We start from the raw sequence: 12,929 nt of genomic DNA on the forward strand, positions 1-12,929 counted from the left end.
TGCCAGTATATGGCTGCATGAGTTGGACTCTTGACAGAGGTTTAGCTGGCTAAGTGTGGCTTGCAAGAGTTTAGTTTGAGCTAAGCTCATATGTATTCTTGCGTGAGGTTAGCTGTGCATAGCTTATGGCTGTCATGAGGGGTTTAGTCTGGACTAGTTAGCGCAGAATGGTTGTAGCTTGGTACTAGTTAGCTGCAGAGGTAGCTGGCTAGTTAGCTGCCAGAGGTTAGGCTTGGCTAGTTAGCTGCAGAAGGAGCAAGGCTCGGAGCTGCTCTCCTCCCGGGTGAGGATGCCGTTCCAGGTTATCTCGCCATCAACGGTTGAAACTTCCATATAGTGTTCTTGCCTCCCAGAACGCGAAGAACCTTGGCGTGATCCTGGACAACCACCCTGTTTTCAACTCACAATGTCAAGGCGGTGACCCGTTCTAGTAAGGTTCTATGCTCTACAACTCGCAGAGTGACGACCTGCTCTCACACTAGGAAGCGGGCAGTCCTAATCCAGGCCACTTGTCATCTCCGTCTGGATTTTGCAACTCGCTAGTTGGCTTGGAGCTCTCCGCTATGGCCTTTGTGTACGTTCATTTGAGTACTCCTAAGCTAAGCTTATTCTAGTCACAGAAGCGGCCCGTACAGCCGTCTAGATAGCTGTTGTTATTCAACCTTCCCAGAGTGTCTCTTCACGTCACCCCCGGTCTCCCTCTCTCCATCGTTGTGCTTCCAGTTGAAGCTCGCATCGCTAATCTAAGAACTCAATGCTGTGTGAGGCGTTGCCTACGGAAGCTGATGAGGGGAACGGCACTTCCGTATCGCTTTAGAGCTCTGATCAGCACTTTACACCCAAACTAGGAGGCACTCGGTTCTATCCACCTCTGGCCGTGCTCTTGCACATCTCGCTTGACCTCTCTGAGAAGTAACAGTTTCCCTGCTCAGCCCAGTTGCTCAAAACATGTCTCGCTTTGCTCGTTGAGCAATGCCTCCAATGGTGGAATCGATAACTCCTCACGACGCCAGAGTCATCGAGTGAGTCTATACACACACTCGCGTAGTTATACACTGTGTGACCCTAAAACCCCACCTCTTTAAGGAAATACCTAGGGATAATATGATATAGATCCCTTTAGCCGTTAATTGTCTGATCCCCACCCCTCCCGCTCTATAAAAGAGTTATTTATATGGCTAATCTTATGTTGTAGCTTTAGAGTAAGGTTTGTTTTCCACTGGATTCATAAGGTGAAATTACTGTCATCGCAATTTTTCTAAAGGAAAAATAGTAAAAGGTTAGTTGTCCGGAAGACTGTCACTGAATATTGAATGAAATGATTTTTCTCTAAATGTACAGAGATTAAATCTTAAAATGTCTCGTAAAACTGTTGAGCAGCTGGGTTCTTCCTAGACCTCTTGGCCAAGGTAGGCTCCCGCCCATCGCCCCTCGATGAGCTTTGCCATGTTGGTGTGAGCTGGCTAGTTTTGAGGCTGCAGAGGTCTAGCTCCTAAGGTCCATCAAGCCTAGCAGGAGTTCATAGTCTCGCATAAGTTGATAACACAACTCGAGTCATTTCGAAGGTTAGGCGTCGTTACGTGCTGCAGAGTTAGCTGGTCATTTACTAAGCTGTATGAAGTAAGCTTGGCTGAGTTTGCTGCAGAGGTTAGCTGGCTGAGTTGGTTTACAGGGTTATGCGTGTCTGAGTGTGGAGAGATACAGAGACCGCATAATCGGTGGCTTTAGTTAGCTGTAGAGTTAGTTAATGGCCGTCAAGTTGTTGTTTTGTCATTTTTCCTATTCCCAGCATTGCAGATTGCATACGTGAACATATTTGAATATAGTCTGAGCTGCTCAGAGGAAAGAGCGGCACTCCGAGGAACATATGGACACCGCGTAGACTACGATGTGTAGAATAAATAGGACTCACCTTGCGCATTCCATATGGACGTGTTTTAGATAGTTCTACCGAGATGGATCAGAACTCTATGGAGCAGATCGAAAGCTGGCAGGAACTAGTCACAGTCTGCACGGCCCTCGAGACGAGGCTTGTGATCTGTACTTTGACTAGAGTATATTAGAACAAGACAAGAAGACAGAGATATGGAGTTCAGAACTATGTTAGTCTTTTCACTGTGTATCGGGCGCGTCGCGAGATAGTTCGAGCATGATACCGCTTCCTACTTCTCACAGCATGTGCGTGGGAATGAGCTGCAGAGTGATGTTGGTTCACTGATCAGGTTTTCACCGTCTTCGGTGCCTTCGCGTGTCCTGTCCTATTTCACTTTCAGCAGAGTAAACATCTTGTACCGTGCACGTCACTCCTCTTCTATTTAGCTTACTTAACACCAAGACACCTAGCTTATGTCTTGGTAGTTTTGTCAAGACTCTTCACTCTCACTCGCATATTACACCAACTGTTCTACGACGTCAGCCCGTGCCCTTTTCTCTCTGTTTCGGGTCTCCAGCCCAAAGCATTCATGTTCGACTTTGTAGCATGTGTGGGCAACTGTTCCTTAATGTTCAGAAACCTGTGATATATCCTTTTGTGTCAGAATTTATAATCAAATCAATATATCGTGATTGTTTCTACTGAGCATCATCGTCTGCTGATATCGTTGAGGTAGTAGATATTTGTTTTTGTGAAATTAAGAGGCTGTATAGCTCATCAGTTGAGTGGTTCTGACTGAACACAGTCTATCAACGAATGAATCAACGAAAACCATTTAGGCAAATCGATTATAGAGTGTTGAGCCGTAACATGCACTAAGACGAACGTCCACCTCCGGCTCCATAAAGTCTTACCTCGCTCCAAACGCTGCGTGCGCTCCAGCTCCGATACACACGAGATCGACCTAACCACTATCGCGTATAGACCTGAATAACCTAGCTATACGCCGTTACCTAGCTAGCTTAAAGCGGAGAGATAACTACCACTCAAGGGTGAGAGAAAGGTGTAGCCCTTCTCATCTCCCCCCCCAGAGCTCTACAGCGTTAGGTAAAAGTAAGACTGTATTGAATAAGTCTTCTGGCCTCTAATCTGAAGTGTTTCCCGGGCAGCATTAATCTCCAGCCAGCTCAACACAATACGGCTCACTGTAAGCAGGCCTAGAGTGGACAGCACGCTCACGACTTATGACACCACACACACACACCAGCACACTCACCCACCACATCACCACACACCCTACCCTAAACGCACTCCTCACAACACCCACTACACCCACACGACCCTCACCACACCTCACACAACACAACACCAGCACACACACAGCCACACACACACACTACACCTCACACCAGCACCTCCTAAAGCGTCCGTCATCTGAGCTTCCCACTCCGTAAGAACGATCTAGCCTTCCCGGGGCATCACTAAATAGCGAGAATACGTACCACTAACACCACGTTAACCATAACTCCCTATAAACTCTCCCTAATGAGACGCCCTACCCATGACTCCTCTACCCCTCCTTCAACGATCTTACACCCTTCCAGAAGCCTACTACGATACGCCTCTACCCTTCGCGCTCGGCTCACACAAAGACGGTCTCTACACTAGCACGATACAAGCGGACTTGACCTGCAATCAGTTAGTTGTTTATCTACCGGTTGTCTCATTAACTTTTAACTGATACGTGCGATCACTCTCTTAAAGCCTCCTGGCTGCAGATCTTCTTCTTGACAATTCTTTTTTGTTTAACTTGACACTACACCATCCTAAACAGTTATTCTTAAACCTCCATGCGCTCCGTACGACTGCCATCATACCACCTCCTGCTTCTCTATTAAGATCTATATCTACCTTCCAGACTCTCTATGAATCGTTCATATCCTTGACTCTCCTGTCTCTTTCGCATATATGACGTATCTCTCTCTCTTCTCTTAACACGACTCCTAAACGTGATTCATCCTTCGCGGTAACCTGAAACGGTCATTACACCTGCCGGCATACGTCATATATTTTACTCCTCGCTGCTCTCATACTTTAAAATACAATTGTAACGCTCTAGACCTTCCGTAGCTATTCTCTATAATAACGTACTCCTTCTCGCTCTAGAACCTCTGCTCAATGTGCAGCAGAGATATAAATATAATGTAAGAATGTTCCTAACTTCAATGAGAGCAAAGTCTAAAGTAGTAGTAGATAAAAATACGAAACAGTTGGACATATGTTATTTTATAATATGGCTCACTCTAATATTCAAAACAAGAGAATATTTCGTCATGATTTCCATAATATAATACAGATTTGAGAAGAAGATTCCCGATAAAGGACTGTAAAGAACTAAAATAGAAATAAGTATCTTATAAAATGAATGATGCTACACTGAGAAGCTATGATACCAGTCGCTTAATTTATTATAAAAATGATTTCCCTTTATAAATCGCCTCTCTGAAGCAAAATCTCGAGAAACAAGAAGAATGTTCATAAGTGGACATAACTGCAAGAATTAACTCGATAGCGACAACATCACTACTACCAAGTCCCACTGTGTCCCGGAGTAAGACTGACATGTGATCATTTTGCGCTCTAATTATTCATCCTTTCTGAAAGGCGAGCCACAGGTAGTTCGGGTCTAATGTGTCTTGGAACGTGGAACTGAGGTCCTTAAAAAGGAAGTTCTAACCTACTGCCCAGTATTCTACTGTGCAAGTGACTTTCAAATTCTGCTGAAAGTCACCTAGTACGCTGCGTACATAGGGAGGGAGGGTGGTCTCCAAAGTGTTTGCCGCATATTGTATTGTGTCCTTGTGGACTTGAACCCATGAAAACTCTGATGTTGTTTGTGTTTTCCAGGACCTACCGTACCGCACGTGTGATGGATAGTGACGAACCAGGCCAGCGCCAGCATGCCGTTTGAACATTGGTGTGCCTGAAGGTGGGAGACAGACAGACGGACAGGACACACAGATCAGCAAGACAGACACCACGACAGCAGCGGCGGACAGCAAAGATGGACAGACGGATACACACAGACAGCAAGCATGGACAGTGGACGGACTCACACAGACAGCAAGACGACACACAGACAGCATTGACGACACACAGACAGCAAGAGGGAACAGTTACGGACACACAGACAAGGCAAGAACCCGGGACAGACGGGACACACAGACAGCAAGACGGACAGGGACAGACGGACACACAGACAGCAAGACGGACACACGACAGCAAGACGTACAGACGGACACATATGACAGCAAGACGTACAGACAGACACACAGCCAAGCAATTGCCGAGAGCAGATGGACACACGACGGTCGGCCATGCAAGACGGACGGACACACACTTGAATAACCCATTGATCATTGTATAAACCCATTGATCTCTGTATAAACCTAGGCTGCGGCGTAGTCTAGCCCGCCTACCCTGAAAGAGTTGATGGGCCACTGGCTGCACTTGTCTCAGTGTGACAGCTATCTCCTGCTGCCTCTGCTGCCGGCCAGGCCTTCAACGCTGCCTTTCCGCCCCCAGCAAACAGGCTGAGCTCTTAGGCTTCTAGGCAAGGACAGGTTCTCACTGTGAGTAGTCTATACTTTACTATTAGAGAAAGAGTCCTCACCTGTCGACTAGTTTACTTATACTATGAGAGAGAGGTCTTCGACTGTCAGTAGTCATAATTGTCACTAAGTATAGAGAGCAGGTCCTCCTGTCAGTAGTCGTATACTGTATACTATACTATAGAGAGAGATTTCCTGCAGCTGTTAGATAAGTCGTAGTACTATAGAGAGAGATCCTCACTGTCAGTAGTCCTATAGGCCTTTTATTACTATAGAGAGGGTCTTCACTGTTCAGTAGTCCCTCCATACTTATAGGATGAGGTCCTCACTCTCAGTAGTCAAATATAGAGAGAGATCCTCACTGTCAGTAGCTTATAGAGACTATAGAGAGAGGTCTTCACTGTCAGTAGTTCAATACTTAGAGAGAGGTCCTCACTCTCAGTAGTTCAATAAAGTATAGGAGTGAGAGTCTCACTGTCAGTACGTCTATTACTATACTATAGAGAGAGGGAGTGTTGTTAGGTCGGGTATGGTGTTGAGGACACATGCTGCACTTCCCCCGCATTTATTCCCTGCGTTGTGAAGGCTCTGGGTGTTCTCCATATCTGCAAGAACATGGAAGCTCAAACGGCGGAGGCGCGGAACGGTTTGATCATGCCCCGACAACGCAAAGCCACCACAACCAGGCCGAAAGTCTCGGAACCACCCAATAATATCCGGCAGAACTGGTCTCTGGTCTAGGGTAGTTTTTAGGACTGGTGCGCGAAAAGGGAGCCTACCTACAAAAGTACAACGGGAGGATTGTCAAAATATGAAGATTTGTCTTTTTAACTGAGTAGACGATGATGATTGTGTGATGACTTGTGAGTCGATTGATGCTGAATTGATGATTAGTGACTATGATGATGAGGATAGTGAGGATGAGGTGATAGTGATTTGAATGATTGGCTGTGCATCGATTAGTGGGTATGATGGTGATTGTTGATGAATGGGACATGACATCAGTGATGATGATGATGAATTCTTCAGGTAACTTCAAAGAGCAACGTCTGCTGGAAAGGCAGAAGCAGGCAGACACCCTAGTGAACCACAGTGGTAGTTCATCTATTTTCGTCACAACATAGGACTGCTGTTTGCTAGACCACCGCATAAGACTGGGGTACTGAGTATAAGGCAGGAATGAAGTCATACCCATAATGCCACGAGAATGCACCGGAGATGATGATCCTAGTGCAGAAGCTAACATTAAGCACCTGCTAGGGGCGTGGCAATAGGCCAAAGGAGCAGAAGTAGACTGATCAAACCTGTTGATGATGATGTGTTCTTATGATAGGCCAGCCAGAAGATAGGACCCTGGATCATTAAGCCTGTTGATGATGTTATAATGATTGCCAGCAGCAGAACGAGTAGACGAACCTATCATTAACTGTTGAATGATGAGTGTATCGATGATAGGGCCAGCAGCAGAGGGGGTAGAGACTGTTCATTAACCTGATTTGAATATGTGTGTAGGTATGACTAGGCCAGCAAAGCACCAGAGGTAGACTGACTTCATTAAGCCTGTTATGAAAGGTGAATATGATAGGCAGCAGCAGACCACGGTAGAGCTGATTCCAGTTAACCTGTTGACAATGATGTGTTATATGACTAAGCCCAGCAGAGGTAGAGAACTGATTACATTAACCTGTTGATGATGTGTTTATATGATATAGCCACGCAGCAGGGTGTAGGACTGCATTCATTGAACCTGTTGATGATGATGTAGTTATATGTATGAGGCAGCAGGCAGAGGTAGAAGACTAGGTCAAATTTAATGTTGTGATTGTATATATGATAGGCCAGCCCAGCAGAGTAGAGACTGATCATAACCTGTTGATGATGTGTTTTATGATAGGCCAGCGAGGCAAGGTAAGAGACTGTTATTCATAACCTGTTGATATGTGTTATATTGATAGCACAGCAGCAGAGATAGAGACTGATTCATTAACCGGTGTTGATGATGTCGTTATTATGATAGGCCCAGCAGCATGACGTTGGATAGAGACTGATTCATTTAACGCGTTGATGATAGTGATCTATCAGGATAGCTCCAGCAGGCAGAGTTAGAGACTGATTCCTATTAACCTAGTTGATGATGTGTTATATGAATAGGCCAGCAGCAGAGGTAGAGACTGATTCACATTAACCTGTTGATGATGGTGTATATATATTGGCCAGCAGCAGAGGGTAGAGACTGAGTTCATTTAACTTTTGATGATGTTGTTATATATTGGCCAGCAGCCAGAGGTAGAGACTGATATTCGAAACCTGTTGAGTAGATGATTAGGTTTATGATGATAGGCCAGCAGCAGGAGGTTTGAGAGACTGGATTCATTAACCTGTTGAATGATTGTGGTTATTTTGATAGGCCAGCAGCAGAGGTAGAGACCTGATTCATCTAACCTGTTGATAGATGTGTTATACTGATAGGCCAGGCAGCAGAGGTAGGAGATGATTCATTACCTGTTGATGATGTGTTATATGATAGGCCGCAGCAAAAGTTAGCGACTGATTCATTTAACCTGTTGATTATGTTTTATATGGAGGCAGCCAGCAGAGGTAGAGACTGATTCATTAACCGTTTGATGATGTGTTATATAAGTAGGAGCGCAGAGGTAGAAGACTGATTCATTAACCTGATTGATGTGTGTTAGTATGATTGGCCGAGCAGCCAGAGGTAGAGGACTGTTCATTTAACCTGTTTGGATGAGTATTTGTCTTATGGAGGAGTGTAAACCGAGGAGGGAGAGAGGATGGCGAAGTTCATTCCCGCCTGCTTACACTCTCTCAGCTGGGGGTGAAAGATCGCTTGCCCTCCTTACCCCAGGACATTCAAACACAAGAACCTGCGGACAGACTACACACCTCCATCAAACCAGGCCAGTTACGCGAAGAACGCGAGCACAAGACCCCAAGGGTACCGGAGATAGTGGTACACACACGCCACAACCACACACTCAAGCGCAACACACACACACACCACACCCATACCTCCTCGTGTAGCCCCTCTGGTTCTCTCCTCTCCAGAAGGAATTGATCGTGGTGCATTTCTCGAGGTCGGTGTCTTCCCTGTGTGAACACACTCCAGGTCTGATGCACGACTGGAGGCTGCCAGAGTATTGTCCCGCTGTTTCTAGCTGTCTATAAGTACACACGAGAACCCATGTGTGTGCATGCCTCCTCTCTCTGAGGAAGCTGTACATCCACACGCTCTCCACCTGCTGCAACAGTAAGTCTGCTGGGGTGCGATCGTGTAACACAGCCATTCAAACGTGTAGCTAGTGACGGGCTGACTTCATCCACGGGAAATCTCCCGGGCGAATTGATAAGCTTGTTAATATTTCTGAACGGGGGTTGAATGGGACGACACAATTTTTTTCTAGGAATCAATGTTGCCTTGATGGCCGAAACTAGAAAGGATTGTGGTCTGTTGTAGTCTTTTTCATGTTGCCTGATGGCCGTAATAGGAAAGGATTGGGTCGTTGTATATTTATTGTAGCCTGATGGGCGTAATAGGAAAGGATTGTGGTCGTTAGTCTTTTCATGATTGCCTGGTTTGGCCGTAACTAGGAAAAGGATTGTGGTCGGTTGTAAGTCTATATTTTACTGTTTGCCTGTTGATGCCGTAACTAGGAAGGATTGTAGGTTCAGTCCATGTAGTCTTTTCATTAGCCAGTCATGGCCGGTAAACTAGGAAGGATGGGGTCGTGTGTAGTTTTTTCATGGTAGCAGGATTAAACGCGGTAACTAGGAAAGGATTGTGGTCGTTGTAGTCTCTTTTCCATGGTTTGCCTTGGTATTAGCCGTACTGGGAAAGGATTTGTGGTCGTTGTAATAGTCTTTTTTCAATGTGCTGAATGGCCGTTGGACTAGGAATAGGACTTGTGGTCTATTCTTTATCGTTTTTCATGTTGCCTGAATCGGCGTAACTGGAAAGGATTGTGGCTCGTTGTAGTCTTTTCATGTTTGGGCTGATGCGTGACTAGGAGAAGGATTGTGGTCTGTTGTAGTCTTTTTTCATGTTAGCCTGATGGCCGTAACTAGGAAAGGATTGTGGTCACGTTGTAGTCTTTTTTCATGTTGCTGATGGCGCTAACCTGGTTTTAATGTCTCATGAACCGCGACATGGTCATCTACTGATAATCCTTTGCAGCAGAAGCTTCATTTGGAAAGCTCAGCGTTTCCTAGAACCTAGAACCTAGCCAGGTCAACATTGGAAAACAAAAAAAGGACGGCAAATACGATCATCGAAATGTGCTTTTTGGTGACATTTAAAAAAAAAATATTACCATTATTTAAACTAGTTCAAGTCAGTTAAGAATAAAAATTCTTATTTACAATTGACGGCCTAGGAACAGTGGGTTTAACTGCCTTGTGCGGTGGCAGAACGACAGATTTATTGACCTTGTCAGCTCAGGGATTCGATCTTGACAATTTTCCTAAGTCAACACTCCAACACTAGGCTGGCTTAGCACTGTTAAATACAGAACATGGTGACTCTCTGTTCTCATTTTGGCCTAGTCCCTCCCATCTCTCCACTCTTCAGCCCCATTAGACACTTGGTTCAGTCGCTCGACTCCTACTTGCGTCAGCCCCCTACGAAACATGTGTCAGTGGAGCCCTCCAGTTTCCAACTCTGGTACATGCCCTCATAGGACATTGGTCCGTCCCTCCAATCTCCCACTCTGTCAGGCCCCATAGAACATGTACTTGGTTCCTCCCAGCTCCACTCTATCAACCCCATCGAACATTGAGTCGAGCCCTACCATTTTCCACTCTAGCAGCCCCATAGACATTGGTCAGCCTCTCGTCTCCACATTTGACAGGCTCGTTGACACCGCATTTGTTCATTCCATGTTTTAATTGAGCGTGCATTGTAGGGCGGCGAGGCTGGACCTCATAGAACACATGCATGGCCCGTGATTTTTGGCCCCGTGTCAGCAACCTCTCCCCGCGGTCGCTTGTTACACAGATACTGTAGTCAGGGAATGGATCTAGTGTATTTTAAAGGTGTACAAGTAGTCATAAGGTCCTCACAAAAACGGCACTGCAGCCTTCATTAACAATATATTTACAATATTATTAGTAATTCGTCGATGATCAGTATTTAATTAAAATAATGCTTATAGTAAGAATGGAATCAGTATATTTAATTAAATATCTAGTAGTCAGAATGGATCAGTATTTAATTACATATCTAGTAGTCAGAATGGATCAGTATTTAATTAAATATCTAGTAGTCAGAATGGATCAGTATTTAATTAAATATCTAGTAGTCAGATTGGATCACTATTTAATTAAATCTCGATTTGTAGCGAACTTCCAAAGAATTCAATGTGGGTATCGAAGTTGATGACAATAAACACATTTTAAAGCCCAAAAAGGACGTTTAAAAAGTTTATGTATTTGGTGATCGTAGTTTCCATATAGGGCTTCACCGATATGCATCAGCCAGAAAACTGGTCCAAACATTATGAATCGCCAGTTCACCAATGGTTTTACATATTCCTTTTACTTCTTCCTCATTGCCAGCAGCATACCACCCTGCATACCACTGCTGGCTTGCTTCTGAAGCTAAGCAGGGTTGGTCCTGGTCAGTCCATGGATGGGAGACCAGATGCTGCTGGAAGTGGTGTTGGAGGGCCAGTAGGAGGCACTCTTTCCTCTGGTCTAAACAAAGATCCCAATGCCCCAGGGCAGTGATTGGGGACACTGCTCTGTGTAGGGTGCCGTCTTTCGGATGGGACGTTAAACGGGTGTCCTGACTCTCTGAGGTCATTAAAGATCCCATGGCACTTATCGTAGGGGTGTTAACCCTGGTGTCCTGGCTAAATTCCCAATCTGGCCCTCAACCATCATGGTCACCTAATAATCCCCAGTTTACAATTGGCTCATTCATCCCCCTCCTCTCCCCTGTAACTATTCCCCAGGTCGTTGCTGTAAATGAGAACGTGTTCTCAGTCAACTTACCTGGTAAAATAACGGCGAAAAAAAATAAATAACGAAAATACTGCTAGTCTGTTGTTACTGAATTGATCCAGCCCCTCCTCCAGCCCCTCCTCCAGCCCCTCCTCCAGCCTCTCCTCCAGCCTCTCCTCCAGCCTCTCTTTCACCCTCTCTTTCACCCTCTAAAACTTGTGTGCATGAAACTGCCTATGCCATTGATCTAGAAGTCAGATAACTGTGCACGGCAGCTGGCGCCAACGAGAGGTAGACCTAACCCCATCCCTGTTCTAGTATTCGTAGGCTACATCTGCGCGACACCTTCAGCATTCAGTCAGATGTTTGTAAAATTACTTTGTATTGAATATGTATTGCGTGCTGTGTCCTTTGTATTGAATTGAAGATGAATATGTATGAACTTTCCAATTTGTAAGTCGCTCTGGATAAGAGCGTCTGCTAAATGACTTAAATGTAAATGTAAATGTACTTTTACATTTATTAAATCACAGGCTTTATTAATTGAGGGACAACGTGTGATTTGCTGGGCCATTGTTAACAAGTACGCCCTCTGTCTCTGTCTGTCTCTCTGTCTCTGTCTGTCTCTCTGTCTCTGTCTGTCTCTCTGTCTCTGTCCCAGGACTGTTGGAGTCATGTCAACGCCAGGAAGGCTGTTCTGCCTAAACTGTGGTCCCTGTTAAAGGATGGGGGTAAAGGTTTGGCTACAGCCCTCCACCCTAACCTGCTACCCCTCATCAGTAAACTACCCACTGAGGTCACCCTCCACGACACCTAACCTAGACTTCTACACAACCTTCTTACAGCTGTCTCATAACAGGTAAGGAGAGGGTTGGTGGGGAGGAGAGGGCGGTGTGGGGAGGAGAGGGTGAGGGGGAGGAGAGGCTGGCGTGGGTGGGGGAGAGAGAGGCGGGGGAGGAGGAGGAGAGGGGAGGAAGGGCTGGTGGGGAGAGAGAGGCTGGGTGGGGGAGGAGGGAGCGCGGGTCGGGGGAGAGAGGGCTGGTGGGGGACGGAGGGCGGGATGGGGGAGGAGAGGGCGGTTGGGAGGAGTAGGTGGAGGGAAGTGTGTGTGTTATCCCATCGGAGGTCCAGCTGCAGTGTTTAATCCAGAGTGTGTGGTGTTGCAGCTGTCTCACGTGGAGCGTGCTGTGGCCAGTCCGGCAGAGAGTGCAGCTATCGTGGTGTCAGCAGTAGAGTGTTTGAGATAACTTCTGGTACAAAACACCGGGCGAGGAGGAGGAACACACACGGATACGCCGGTGCTCCTAGAACAACAGTAACAACAGGCTCCGGTGCTCTAGAACAACAGGTAACAACAGGCTCCGTGCTCCTAGAACAACATCGTAACAACACTGCTCCGGTAGAAAAACAAGGTAACACAAGCTCCGTGCTCCTAGAACAACAAGGTAAACAACGTGCACCGTGTCCTAGAACACAGGAACTTCAAG

The 12,929-nt window shown here is 46.0% G+C and overlaps 1 protein-coding gene across 1 annotated transcript in view; it reads left to right on the forward strand.

Moving 5' to 3' along the window:
- ltn1 (listerin E3 ubiquitin protein ligase 1) overlaps positions 1-12,929 on the forward strand; it is a 78,884-nt gene that overhangs the window by 9,783 nt on the left and 56,172 nt on the right. Inside the window, 5 exon segments of the mRNA XM_070440099.1 lie at positions 12,104-12,241; positions 12,243-12,281; positions 12,283-12,312; positions 12,609-12,707; positions 12,709-12,740. Coding sequence (XP_070296200.1) covers positions 12,104-12,241; positions 12,243-12,281; positions 12,283-12,312; positions 12,609-12,707; positions 12,709-12,740 — 338 coding nt within the window.

This window comes from Salvelinus sp. IW2-2015, unplaced genomic scaffold (assembly GCF_002910315.2).
Source record: "Salvelinus sp. IW2-2015 unplaced genomic scaffold, ASM291031v2 Un_scaffold2219, whole genome shotgun sequence".
In the NCBI taxonomy this organism is placed as follows: Eukaryota; Metazoa; Chordata; class Actinopteri; order Salmoniformes; family Salmonidae; genus Salvelinus; species Salvelinus sp. IW2-2015.